The 12,034-nt window shown below is 41.6% G+C and overlaps 1 protein-coding gene across 8 annotated transcripts in view; it reads right to left on the bottom strand.

Annotated features, from left to right (window-relative positions):
- Positions 1-1,225, bottom strand: part of CPSF6 (cleavage and polyadenylation specific factor 6) — a 49,279-nt gene extending 48,054 nt beyond the window's left edge. For 4 of the 8 annotated variants that reach the window (XR_007717888.1, XM_050749968.1, XM_050749967.1 and 1 more), the window contains exon 1: positions 1,045-1,174. Coding sequence is in view for 7 of the 8 variants with exons in the window: in XM_050749968.1 (XP_050605925.1) it covers positions 1,045-1,104 (60 nt within the window). In the remaining variant the exon portion in view is untranslated. Of the gene's footprint in view, positions 1-1,044 lie in introns of all 8 variants that reach the window. The other 4 variants (XM_050749966.1, XM_050749969.1, XM_050749973.1 and 1 more) reach the window with 2 other exon arrangements.
- Between the last annotated feature and the right edge of the window lie 10,809 nt (positions 1,226-12,034).

The raw sequence follows: 12,034 nt of genomic DNA, 5'->3' as shown, positions 1-12,034 counted from the left end.
CAACGTCGTTCAGGAAAACCTTGCATTCTCACTTTCGCTCAACCTTTCAAAAGGTAATGCAGGGCCGGGGGATTTAACACTTTGTTTTCGAAAACAGGGTCTTATCTACAACTCTATTTTTAAACCACATCATAGGATTTGGGGTGAACGTTCTTTCATTTTAATCACTATGAGACCTGTGGGTGAGCTAACATCTTTTTGTTCCATCCAAACATCGCGCTTCCAATCTTCCTTTAGGTCCCCGGCCACCCATCTTCACAGGTATTTTCATAACAAAGGCCAAAAACGACTGGGCTTCAAAGGCACTGCAAGCCCTGGATTAACAAGGCAGGACCAGCGCACCGACTTTTATCTGTGGCTCCAAAAGTCAAATGACTTGTTGCAAACAAGCCTGCACCTCAGCCGCCTTCAGAAAGTGTGAAGGGAGGAGGAAGGCGCCACGCCGAAACCTGTCGCAAACCCGAGGAGAGCCCCAGGGACTGGGCGCGCGGGATACAAAGGGCCGTGAATGCGGCCTTCCATGAGGCGATAGTGCGCGGGTAGGGAGACAAAATGGAGCAATGGGAGGAATCTGAGCCCGAGCGGCAGCGGCGGGGAAGGGGCGGCGGCGGCGGGCGCGCGCCCTGCCGGGGCTTCCTCCTCCGGCCGGCGACGGGGGAGGGGGCGCGGCGGCGGCCAGTTCTCTCCGCCGCTTACACGCGGCCCCACCGCCCGGGCCTAGCGCGGCGGGAAGCGCCAGCCGGGTGCCGCCAACAATAGGGAGCGAGGCAGCGCCGGCGAGGGAGGAGCCGGCGGCAGCTGCACAGCGGCCCGCATCCGCGCTCCGGGCCCCGCGACGGGTCGCCGCGCCCGCGGCCCGTGAAACGACGCGGTAGAACGAAGGGCGGGGGGGGGCCGCCACGCCGGGGGTCGGCGGCGCGGCCCAGAGGCGGCAAGGGCGCATAGTCTGCAGTCGCTTCGGCTCGCGGCCGCAGCGGGCCCCGGGTCAGCGTCCCAGCCGCAGCGCCGCCCGCGTCGGCGACGGGGACCCGGGCTCTCACGTACCTGGTTGAACTCTTCGCCCACATCCGCGTAAATGTCTATGTGGTCCACGCCGTCCGCCATCTTCCCTCAGCCTCGGCCGCCACCGCCGCCGCCGCCGCCGCCGCCTCCTCCTGCAGGTCCGCCCGCCGCGGCAGCAGCAGCGGATCTAGCGGCGGTGGGGGGCGCTTGCGTCACTTCCGAGGCCCGAGGGATGGAGGCGGGAGCGACAGGGGCCGGCCGGGGGCGGGGACTGTGCAACCCAGCCGCTCGGCTGGCTGAGGAAAGGCTGCTCCTCTAAGGGCAGAGGGCGTTTCTTTTGTGTCTGGGTGAGGCCCGGGAGTGGGGGGCAATTTCTTTGTCCTACTCGCGCATCCAGTTTACCAGTGGGTCCCACCTGTTTCCACACATCGTCTTTTCACGTGGCCTCTGCCATACTCAAACGTTTTGTTAGTATTTTCATTTATCCGTTTTTCTTACCTTTCACACATGCAGGACTTCTAAAGGTGGAAGTTATATGTTCATGGTTAAATACAAAGTGTAACCCCCGGGCATTCTGTGAGCGGCTTAAGGCCAAAAACAATGTGTTGTTTCTGCATCCTCAGAGACAAGCAGAGTTTTATTTGCATGTAAACGCTAGATACCCGTCAGTGGTTATATTTGCACGCTGTTTATGTTGCCATTTCCATCTCTAATCTTCATGGGCTTCTTTCCTCTCCCCTTCCTCTCGCATTCATTGCCCTTCATTTTTTCTTCCTTAGATCTACAGTAGGTTGTCTCTGGCATAGTTCAGATGCTTCTAAAATGAATGCAGTCATCTTAGAGCACACCCAAGAGAGTGGAGGTCTCTTGAGGCCAGGGGCTTCTTTCTCAGAATCCTAGAATGTCCCAGCGGGAAGGGAACTGGAAAGGTGTCCTTAGGTCCAAACATCTCATTTTACAGAGGAGAAGACTGAAGCCTAATAGAACCTAAGTGATTTAACCAGGTCACATGGTCAATAAAGGTAGGAACATTCAGCCACGATACTTTACTCAAGGATGTCTCTCCAGTTTGAAACTTTCCCCTCCGTTCTTTATTTCTTTTTCACGCATTAAGAAATATACTATAGTAGAGCGTGTTTCCTGAGAAACTGGCGAGAAATCATCCATAGAATAACCCAAACAACATCTGTAAGGTTGGGCATCTCTAATCCAACAATTTGAAACGCTCCAAAATCTGAAACTTTTTGTGCACTGACATGATGCCGCAAGTGAAAAATTCCACACCTGATCTTATGTGCCAGGTTGCAGTCAAAATGCAATCAAAACTTTGTTTCATGCACAAAATAACTAAAAATATTGTATGACATAATCTTCAGGCTATGTGTATAAGGTATATGTGAAACATAAATGAATTTCGTTTAGACTTGGGTCCCATCCCCTAGATATGTTATGTATACACAAATATTCCAAAATCCACCAAAATCCAAAATCCAAACACTTCTAGTCCCAAGCATTTTGCATAAAAAAGACTCAATCTGCACTTGGTATGGTGGAAAAAGCTTGGTTGCAGTCATGGAGACCAGATCTGGGTACCCATTTCTAATCAGACATTGTATCAGCTAAATGAGCTCAGTCAAGTTTTCAACTCTCATAATCAATCTCAGAATCTTTAAAATCCAGGCAATAATATCTACCTCACCAAGGCTGAAGGTTGGTGATACTTTAAATGAGGTAATATGAGTTAATATGCAAAGTGCCCTGTCCTGTTCCAAGAATCAGTACTTAAATACTGATTCACTTTCTTTCATAGGGCGTTATAGAAGAAAAGAGACACTGAAGTTTAAAGATGAGAGCATTTTCTATATTGGTGGTGTGGTAGAATGATGGCCCACCATAGATGTTCATATTCTTATCCCTGAAATCTGTGAATATGTTACCTTTGCAGATATGATGAAGTTAAGGATCTTGAGATAGAGATAGGGATACCTTGATTGCCCAGTAGGCTCAAAGTAATTGCAAGGGTCTTTAGAAGTGAGAGAGGGAGGCAGTAGAATCAGAGAAGATGCAAAGATTTCTATTGCAGTTTATTTTCTTTCAATACAATTAAAAACCATTCCAGCCAGCATGGAGGCTCATGCCTGTAATCTCAGAACTTTGGGACGCCATGGAGGGAAAATTGCTTGAGCCCATGAGTTTGGGACGAGCCTGGGCAACATAGGGATACCTTGTCTCTACAAAAAAATAAAAAAATTAGCCAGGCATAATGGTGTGCACATGTAGTCCCAGCTACTCGGGAGGCTGAGTTGGAAGGATCACTTGAGCCTGGGAGGTTGAGGCTGCAGTGAGCCATAATTGTACCACTGCATTCCAGCCTGCGTGACAGAGTGAGACCCTGTCTCAAAAAAAAAAAAAAAAAAAAAAAAAAAAAAAAATTATTTCAAGGCTCTGACTTCTATTGTTGTCTGTAAAAAGTCAGCTGTCAATTGACTATTGCCTCTTTGGAGTTAATTGGTCCTATTTTTTCTGGTTGTTAAGATTTTTCTCTTAGACTTTAGTTTTCTGTTCTCTTACCATGTGTGCTTGGAAGTGTATTTCTTGTTATTTGTGATGCTCAGGATTCACTGAACCTCTTGAATATATATAGATGTATTTCATGAGTTCTGGAAAATTCTCAACCATTATCTCTTCAAATTTTGTTTCTGCCCCCACTCTCTTCTCTCCTTTCCTGACTCCAGTTAAATATATGTGGCCGGGCACAGTGGCTCATGCCTGTAATCTCAGCACTTTGGGAGGTCAAGGCAGGTGGATTGCCTGAGGTCACGAGTTCAAGACCAGTCTGACCAACATGGCGAAACCCCATCTCTACTAAAAATACAAAATTAGCCAGGCATCGTGGTGCATGCTTGTAATCCCAGCTACTCAGGAGGCTGAGGCAGGAGAATCACTTGAACCTGGGAGGCAGAGGTTGCAGTGAGCCGAGATAGCACCATTGCACTCCAACCTGGGAAATAAGAGCGAAACTCCATCTCAAAAATATATATATACACATATATATGCTATGTATATTAATATATATTATATATGCTATATATATTTTAGTATAAAATGTACATATACATACATATGTGTGTGTATGTTAGATCTTTTTATTCTATGCACTATTTCTCTTACCCTCTTTTTAAAAGTTTTCCATCCATTTGTCTCTCCATGCTTCATTGTAGGTCTCCATGCTTCACTCATTTTTGTGATATATTTTCCAGTTTACTAATTCTTCCTCCTATGGTGTTAATCTCATCTACTGAGACATTAATTTTGTGTTTTTTATAATTTTCGATTCTAGAATTTCTACTTGATTCTTCTAAAAATCTCTTAGGTTCGTTTTTATGGCATCTAATTATTTGCCAAAATTGTCAGTCTTGGCTTTCATCTCTTTGAATATAGTAGGCATCATTGGTTTACAATCTGGGGTCTCTGATAATTCCCATATCTGGAATTCCATTGGGATTGCTATGTGTTATATATTCTGACTGTGGCTCACTTCCAGCAATCAAAATAATGTAAACTCAAATATTTAAGAAGAGCAGGAAAGAGGTTGGAAGGCAGGTAATGTTCTAAGGTTCTCCATATGTCTGCTTTTTCTCTGTGCAGAACTTTCTCTTCTTTTTCGTGTGCATGGCAATGCAACAATGAAACCTCAATGCAAGTTCCAGGGTTCAAACAACCACTATTTAAGCAAATATTCAGCAGTCTTAGTTTCAATTACAAAATCTAAGGAATGTCAAAATAAGATTCTCTGTGCTGGAAAAAAAAATTTAGGGAAAAAGGAACTGATTAACCCAATTTTTATGAGATTCTACTCCCATGCCAATCGAGGTTTTTAAAGGGAATGGAGTCCAGAGTAAAAACATGGCTGACAAATCCTACCCTGTAAGTCAGGAAATGGTGGAGAATTCTCCATAAAAGATGGTAGCTTTGAGCCAGACAGACATCTCAAAGAATGTCTAACACATTCTACTTATTAGACAACAATATATAAAGTCATCATGGTTAGGGAAGACAAATGCAAATCCATAAATATTTTACACTTGCTATCATTCCAATTTACACCAAACAAGTCAATGCCATAGTATCCATAGGAACAAGATTTGCGTTCCCATATACTACGGGCCATATTTTAGCCCAGTGGTCCCCAAACTTTAAAAAATACTTACCTGTAGTCAGGCGCAGTGGTTTGCACCTGTCATCTCAGCTGCTCAGGAGGCTGAGACAGGAGGATCTCTTGAACCCAGGAGTTTGAGGCTGTAGTGAGCTGTGATCACACAATTGCACTCCAGCCTGGGTGACAAAGTGAGACCTCTTCTCTAAAAACAGAAAAAAAAAATTAAAAAAAAAATCAATTGGCCAGGTACGGTGGCTCATGCCTGTAATCCCAGCACTTTGGGAGGCTGAGGCAGGCGGATCACGAGGTCAGGAGTTCGAGACAAGCCTGATCAACATGGTAAAACCCCATCTCTACTAAAAATACAAAAATTAACCAGGCGTGGTGGCACATGTCTGTAATCCCAGCTACTCATGAGGCTGAGGCAGGAGAATCTCTTAAACCTGGGAGGCAGAGGTTGCAGTGAGCCGAGATCATACCACACTGCACTCCAGCCTGGGTGACAGAGCAAGACTCCATCTCAAAAAACAAAAAAAAGAAAAAAATTTAATTAAAATACCTGTATTAGTATAACATTTGAAAACATGCAGCCATAATATATGTAAATGTAAACATTATTTTATTAAAACTTTTTATGCTAACACCATGAACACAATACAAATATAAAATTTTAAATCATGAAATGAGATTTTTTAGTATCTTGCCATTCATAAAGGCCTTAGATTATTATTAGTGGATTTAATCCATATTTCAAATAGTTTTCATTTTGATTTTTTAACATTTTAACATTTTTAATTTTTGTGTGTACATAGTAGGCGTATATATTTATGGGGTACATGAGATGTTTGATATAGGCATGCAATGTGAAATAATCACATCCTGGAGAGAATGGTCAAGCATTTATGCTGTGTGTTAAAAACAATCTGATTACATTCTTTCAGCCATTTATATATATACAATTAAGTTATTATTGACTATATACTCACCCTAGTCAAATAGTAAGTCTTATTCATTCTTTGTATGTTTTTGTACCTATTAACTATACCCACTTTTGACCCCCAAACCCTCATTACCCTCCCCAGCCTCTGATTACCACCCTTCTATTCTGTATATCCATGAGTTCGATTGTTTTGATTTTTAGATCCCATAAATAAATGAGAACATGCAATGTTTGTCTTTCTGTACCTGGCTTATTTCACTTAACATAATGATCTCCAGTTCCATTCATACTGTTGCAAATGACAGGATCTCATTTTTTTTTTGTAGCTGAATAGTACTTCATTGTATATACGTATCACATTTTCTTTATCCATTCATCTAGTGATGGACACTTAGGTTGCTTTTAAATTTTAGCTATTATAAATAGTGCTGTAACAAACATAGGAGTGCAGATATCTCTTTGATAAACTAATTTCCTTTCTTTTGGGTATATACCCAGCAATGGGATTGTTGGATCATATGATAGCTCAATTTTTAGTTTTCTGAGGAACTTCCAAACTGTTGACCATAGTGGTTGTACTAATTTATATTCCTACCAACAGTGTACAAGTGTCTCCTTTTCTCTACATCCTTGCCAACATTTGTTATCTCCTGTCTTTGAGATAAAAGCCATTTTAACAGGGTTGAGATGATGTCTTATTGTAGTTTTGATTTGCATTTTTCTGATGATCAGTGATGTTGAGCAATTTTTCATATACCTGTTTGCTATTTGTATCTCTTCTTTTGAGAAATGTCTAGTCAGGCTTTTTGCCCATTTTTAAATCAGATTATTAGATATTTTCTATGGAGTTATTTGAGCTCCTTATATATTCTGTTTATTAATCCTTGGATAATAGAGATGGGTAGTTTGCAACTATTTTCTCCCATTCTGTGGGTTGTTATATTAGTCCATTCTCACACTGCTATAAAGAACTACCTGAGACTGAGTAATTTGTGAAAAAAAGAGGTTTAACTGACTCACAGTTCCACAGGCTGTACAGGAGGCATTGCTGGGGAGGCCTCAGGAAACTTACAGTCATGGCAGAAAGGTGAAGGGAAAGCAAGCAGGTCTTCACATGGTGGCAGGAGAGAGCAAGTGAAGGGGGAAGTGCCACATTTTTAAACAACCAGATCTTATGAGAACTCACTCACTATTATGAGAACACCAGGGGGGAAATCTGACCCCACCAGTGATTCAGTCACCTCCCAGGTCCCTCCCCCAACATTGGGGATTACGATTCAGCAAGAGATTTGGGTAAGGACACAGACACAAACCATATTATTCCACCCCTGGCCCCTCCCAAATCTCATGTCTTTCTCATATTTCGAAACCAAACATGCCTTCCCAATAGTCCCCCAGAGTCTTAACTCATTCAAGCATTAACTCAAAATTCAAGTCCAAAGTCTCGTCTGACACAAGGCAACTCCCTTCCACCTATGAGTCTGTAAAATAAAAATAAGTTAATTACTTACTTCCAAGATACAAAGGCAGTACAGGCATTGGGTAAATGCTCCCATTCCAAAAGGGAGAGATTGGCCAAAACGAAGGAGCCCCATGCAAGTCCAAAACCCAGCAGGTCAGTCATTACATCTTAAAGCTCAAAAATAATCTTGTCTGATTTCATGTTTCACATCCAGGTCACACTGATGCAAGGGGTGGGCTCCCAAGGTCTTGGGCAGCTCCACCCCTGTGGCTGCTTTCATGGGCTGGTGTTGAGTGCCTACAGCTTTTCCAGGTGTACAGTGCAAGCTTTCTGGGGACTGGAGAACAGTAGCCCTTTTCTCACAGCTCCACCAGGCAGTGCCCAGTGGGGACTTTGTGTAGGGGGGCTCCAACCCCACATTTCTCCTCTGCACTGCCCTAGTAGAGGTTCTCCATGAGGGCTCTGCCCCTCCAGCAGACTTCTGCCTGGACATCCAAGCATTTCCATACATCCTTTGAAATCTAGGCAGAGGCTCCCAAACCTCAGCTCTTGGCATCTGCATACCCAAAAGCCTGACAACACATGGAAGCTGCCAAGGCTTGGGGCTTGCACCTTCTGAAGCAATGACCTGAGTTGTATCTTGACCCCTGTTAGCCATGGCTGGAGCTAGAGCAGCTGGCACGCAGGGTGCCACATCCTGAGGCTGCACAGAGCAGCGGGGCCCTGAGCCTGGCCTGCAAAACCATTTTTCCCTCCTAGGCCTTCAGACCTGTGAAGGGAGGGGCTGCTGCGAAGGTCTCTGAAATGCCCTGGAAGCATGTCCCCCATTGTCTTGACTATTAAAATTTGGCTTCTCTTTACTTATGCAAATTTCTGCAACCTTGAATTCCTCTCCAGAAATTTTTTTTTCCTACTGCATGGTCAGGCTGCTGCAAGTTTTTCAAACTTTTATGCTCTAAGCCTTTTAAATATAAGTTCTAATTTCAGACTGTCTCTTTGTGAACACATATGAGCATATGCTGTTAGAAGCAGCCAGGTGGCACCTTGAATGCTTCGTTGCTTAGAAATTTCTTCCACCAGATACCCTAAATTATCTCTCTCAAGCTAAGTTCAACAGATCCCAAGGGCAGGGGCACAATGCCATCCGTCTCTTTGCTCAAGCATAGCAAAAGCAGCTTTTACTCCCGTTCCTAATAAGTTATTCATCTCCATCTGAGACATCCTCAGACTGAACTTCACTGTCCATATCACTATCAGTATTTTGGTCGCAGCCATTCAGCAAGTCTCTAAGAAGTTCAAAACTTTCCCTCATCTTGCTGTCTTCTTCTGAGCCCTACAAACTGTTCCAACCTCTGCCCATTACCCAGTTCCAAAGTTGTTCCCACATTTTCAGGTATCTTTATAGCAATGCCCTGCTTCTCTGGTACTGATTTTCCATATATTAGTCTGTTCTCACACTTGTTATAAAGAACTACCTGGTACTGGGTAATTTATGAGGAAAAGAGGTTTAATTGACTCACAGTTCTGCAGGCTGTACAGGAGGCATGGCTGGGAAAGCCTCAGGAAACTTACTATCATGGCAGAAAGGCAAAGGGGAAGTGAGTATGTCTTTATATGGTGGCAAGAGACAAAGAGAGTAAAGCGGGAAGTGTTACACACTTTTAAACAGCCAGATCTTGTGAGAACTCACAAGTACAAGAACAGCAAGGGGAAATCTTCCCCCATGATCCAATCACCTCTGATATGGTTTGGCTCTGTGTCTCCACCCAAATCTCATTCAACTTGTAATCCCCATGTGTCAAGGGAGGGGCCTGGTGGGAGGTGATTGAATCATGGGTGGCATGATTCCTGAAACAGGAGGCATGTCTGGGAAGGCCTCAGGAAACTTATCATTCATGGTGGAAAGATAAAGAGGAAGCAAGAGACATATTACATCGCAGCAGGAGAGAGAAAGAGTGTAAAGGGGGAAGTGCCATATGCTTTCATCCAGATCTCATGAGAATTCATTCGCTTGATCGTATGGACATTTTAACAATATTAATTCTGCCAATCCATGAACATAAAATATTTTTCCATATTTTTGGTGTCCTCTTTAATTTTTTTCATCAGTGTTTTATAGTTTTTATAGTTTTATTTAATTAAATACCCAGGAATTAACTTAACCAAAGAAGTGAAAGATCTATGGAGATCTTTCTATATTTTATGTGTGGCTATTGTAAATAGAATTACTTTTTTATTTCTTTTTCAGATTGTTCACTGTTAGCATGAAAAAATGCTACCAATTTTTACATGTTGATTTTGTGTCCTGCAAATTACTGAACTTGTTTATCAATTCTAATACTTTTTTGGTGGAGTCTTTAGATTTTTCCAAATATAAGATCACACCATCTGCAAAGAAGGATTTTTTTACTTCTTCCTTGCCAATTTGGATGCCCTTTATTTGGCTGATTGCTCTAGCCAGGACTTCCAGTACTATGTTGAATAACAGTGGTGAAAGTGGGCATCCTTGTTGTGTCCCAGATCTTAGAGAAAAAGCTTTCAGATTTTCTCCATTCTATATAATAGTAGCTGTAAGCCTGTTATATATGGCCTTTATTATGTTGAGGTATGTTCCTTCTACACACAGTTTTTTTAGGGTTTTTATTGTGAAGGGATGTTTAATTTTAACAAACACTTTTCCTGCAACTATTGAAATGATTATGTTTTTTTGTCCTTCATTCTGTTGATATATCACATTGATTGATTTGTGTATGTTGAACCATCTTTGCATCACAGGGATAAATCCCACTTGGTCATGATGAATGATCTTTTTAATGTATTATTGAATTTGGTTTGCTAGTATTCTGTTGAGGGTTTTTGAATCAATGTTCATCAGAGGTTGGGCAAAGTGGCTCATGCCAGTAATCCCAGCATTTTGTGAGGCTGAGGTGGGCAGATCAACTTGAGGTCAGGAGTTTGAGACCAGCTTGGCCAACCTGGTGAAAATCCATATCTACTAAAAATACAAAAATTAGCTGGGTGTAGTGGTGGATGCCTGTAATCCCAGCCACTTGGGAGGCTGAGGAAGGAGAATTGCTTGAACTCAGGAGGTGGAGTTTGCAGTAAGCTGAGATTGCACCATTGCACTCCAGCCTAGGCAACAGAGTGAGACTGTGTCTCAAAATAAAATATATATATGTGTGTGTGTATATATATTTATAAAATATCTATGTATATATGTTTATCTCATATATATTCATCAGAGACATTGGCCTATAGTTTTCTTTTTCTTTTTTTTGATGTTTACCTGGTTTTGGTATCAAGGTAATACTGGCTTCATAGAATGAGTTTGGAAGCATTCTCTCCTCCTCTATTTTTTGGAATAATTTGAGTAAGATTGTTGTTATTCCTCAAATGTTTGGTGGAATTCAGCAATGAAGCCATCAGGTCTTGGGCTTTTCATTACTGGGAGTCTTTTTACTGTAGCTTCAATCTTGTTATTTGTTATTAATATGTTCTGGTTTTACATTTCTTCTTGGTTCAATCTTGCTAGGTTTTATGTATCTAGGAATTTGTCTATTTCTTCTAGATTTTCCAATTTATTGGCATAGAGTTGCTCATAGTAGCCACTGATAATCCTTTGAGTTTCTGCCATATCAGCTCTAATATCTCCTTTATCATTTCTGATTTTATTTATTTGTATCTTCTTTCTTTCTTAGTCTAAAGGTTTGTCAATTTTGTTTAACTTTTCAAAATACCAATTTTTTGTTTCATTGATCTTTTGTATTGTTTTCATTTATTTCTGTTCTGATCTTTATTTCTTTTTTTCTACTAATTTTGGGTTTAGCTTGCTCTTGCTTTTCTAGTTCTTCAAGATGCATTGTTAGATTGTTTATTTGAAGGTTTTCCTCTTTCTTGATGTAGGCACTTATAGCTGTAAACTTACTTCTTAGTACTGTTTTGCTGTATCCCATATGTTTTGGTATGTTGTTTGTGTTGTCATTTGTTTCAAGAAATTTTTCAATTTCCCTTTTAATTTTTTCATTGATCCACTGGTCATTCAGGAGGATATAGTTTAATTTTTTTGTATTTGAATAATTTCCAAATTCCTCTTATAAATTTCTAGTTTTATTCCATTATGGTCAGAGAAGGTGCTTGATATTATTTGAATTTTTTGAATGTTTTAATACTTGTTTTGTGACCTAACATATGGCCTATCCTTGAGAATGATCCATATGGTGAGGAAAGGAATATGCATTCTACAGCTATTGGATGAAATGTTCTGGAAGTATCTATTAGATCCATTTGGTCTCTAGTGTAGATTAAGTCCAATGTTTCTTTGGTGATTTTCTGTCTTGAATATCTGTCCAATGCTGAAAGTGGGGTGTTGAAGTCTCCAACTATTATTGTATTGGGGTCTGTCTCTCTTTTTAGCTCTAATAATATTTACATATCTTGGTGCTCCAGTGTTGGATGCATATCCATTTAAAAT

The sequence above is a fragment of the Macaca thibetana genome, chromosome 11 (genome assembly GCF_024542745.1).
Source record: "Macaca thibetana thibetana isolate TM-01 chromosome 11, ASM2454274v1, whole genome shotgun sequence".
NCBI classification, from domain to species: domain Eukaryota; kingdom Metazoa; phylum Chordata; class Mammalia; order Primates; family Cercopithecidae; genus Macaca; species Macaca thibetana.
Note: the sequence above shows the minus strand (reverse complement) of the source record. Positions and strands in the feature narration are given on the sequence as shown.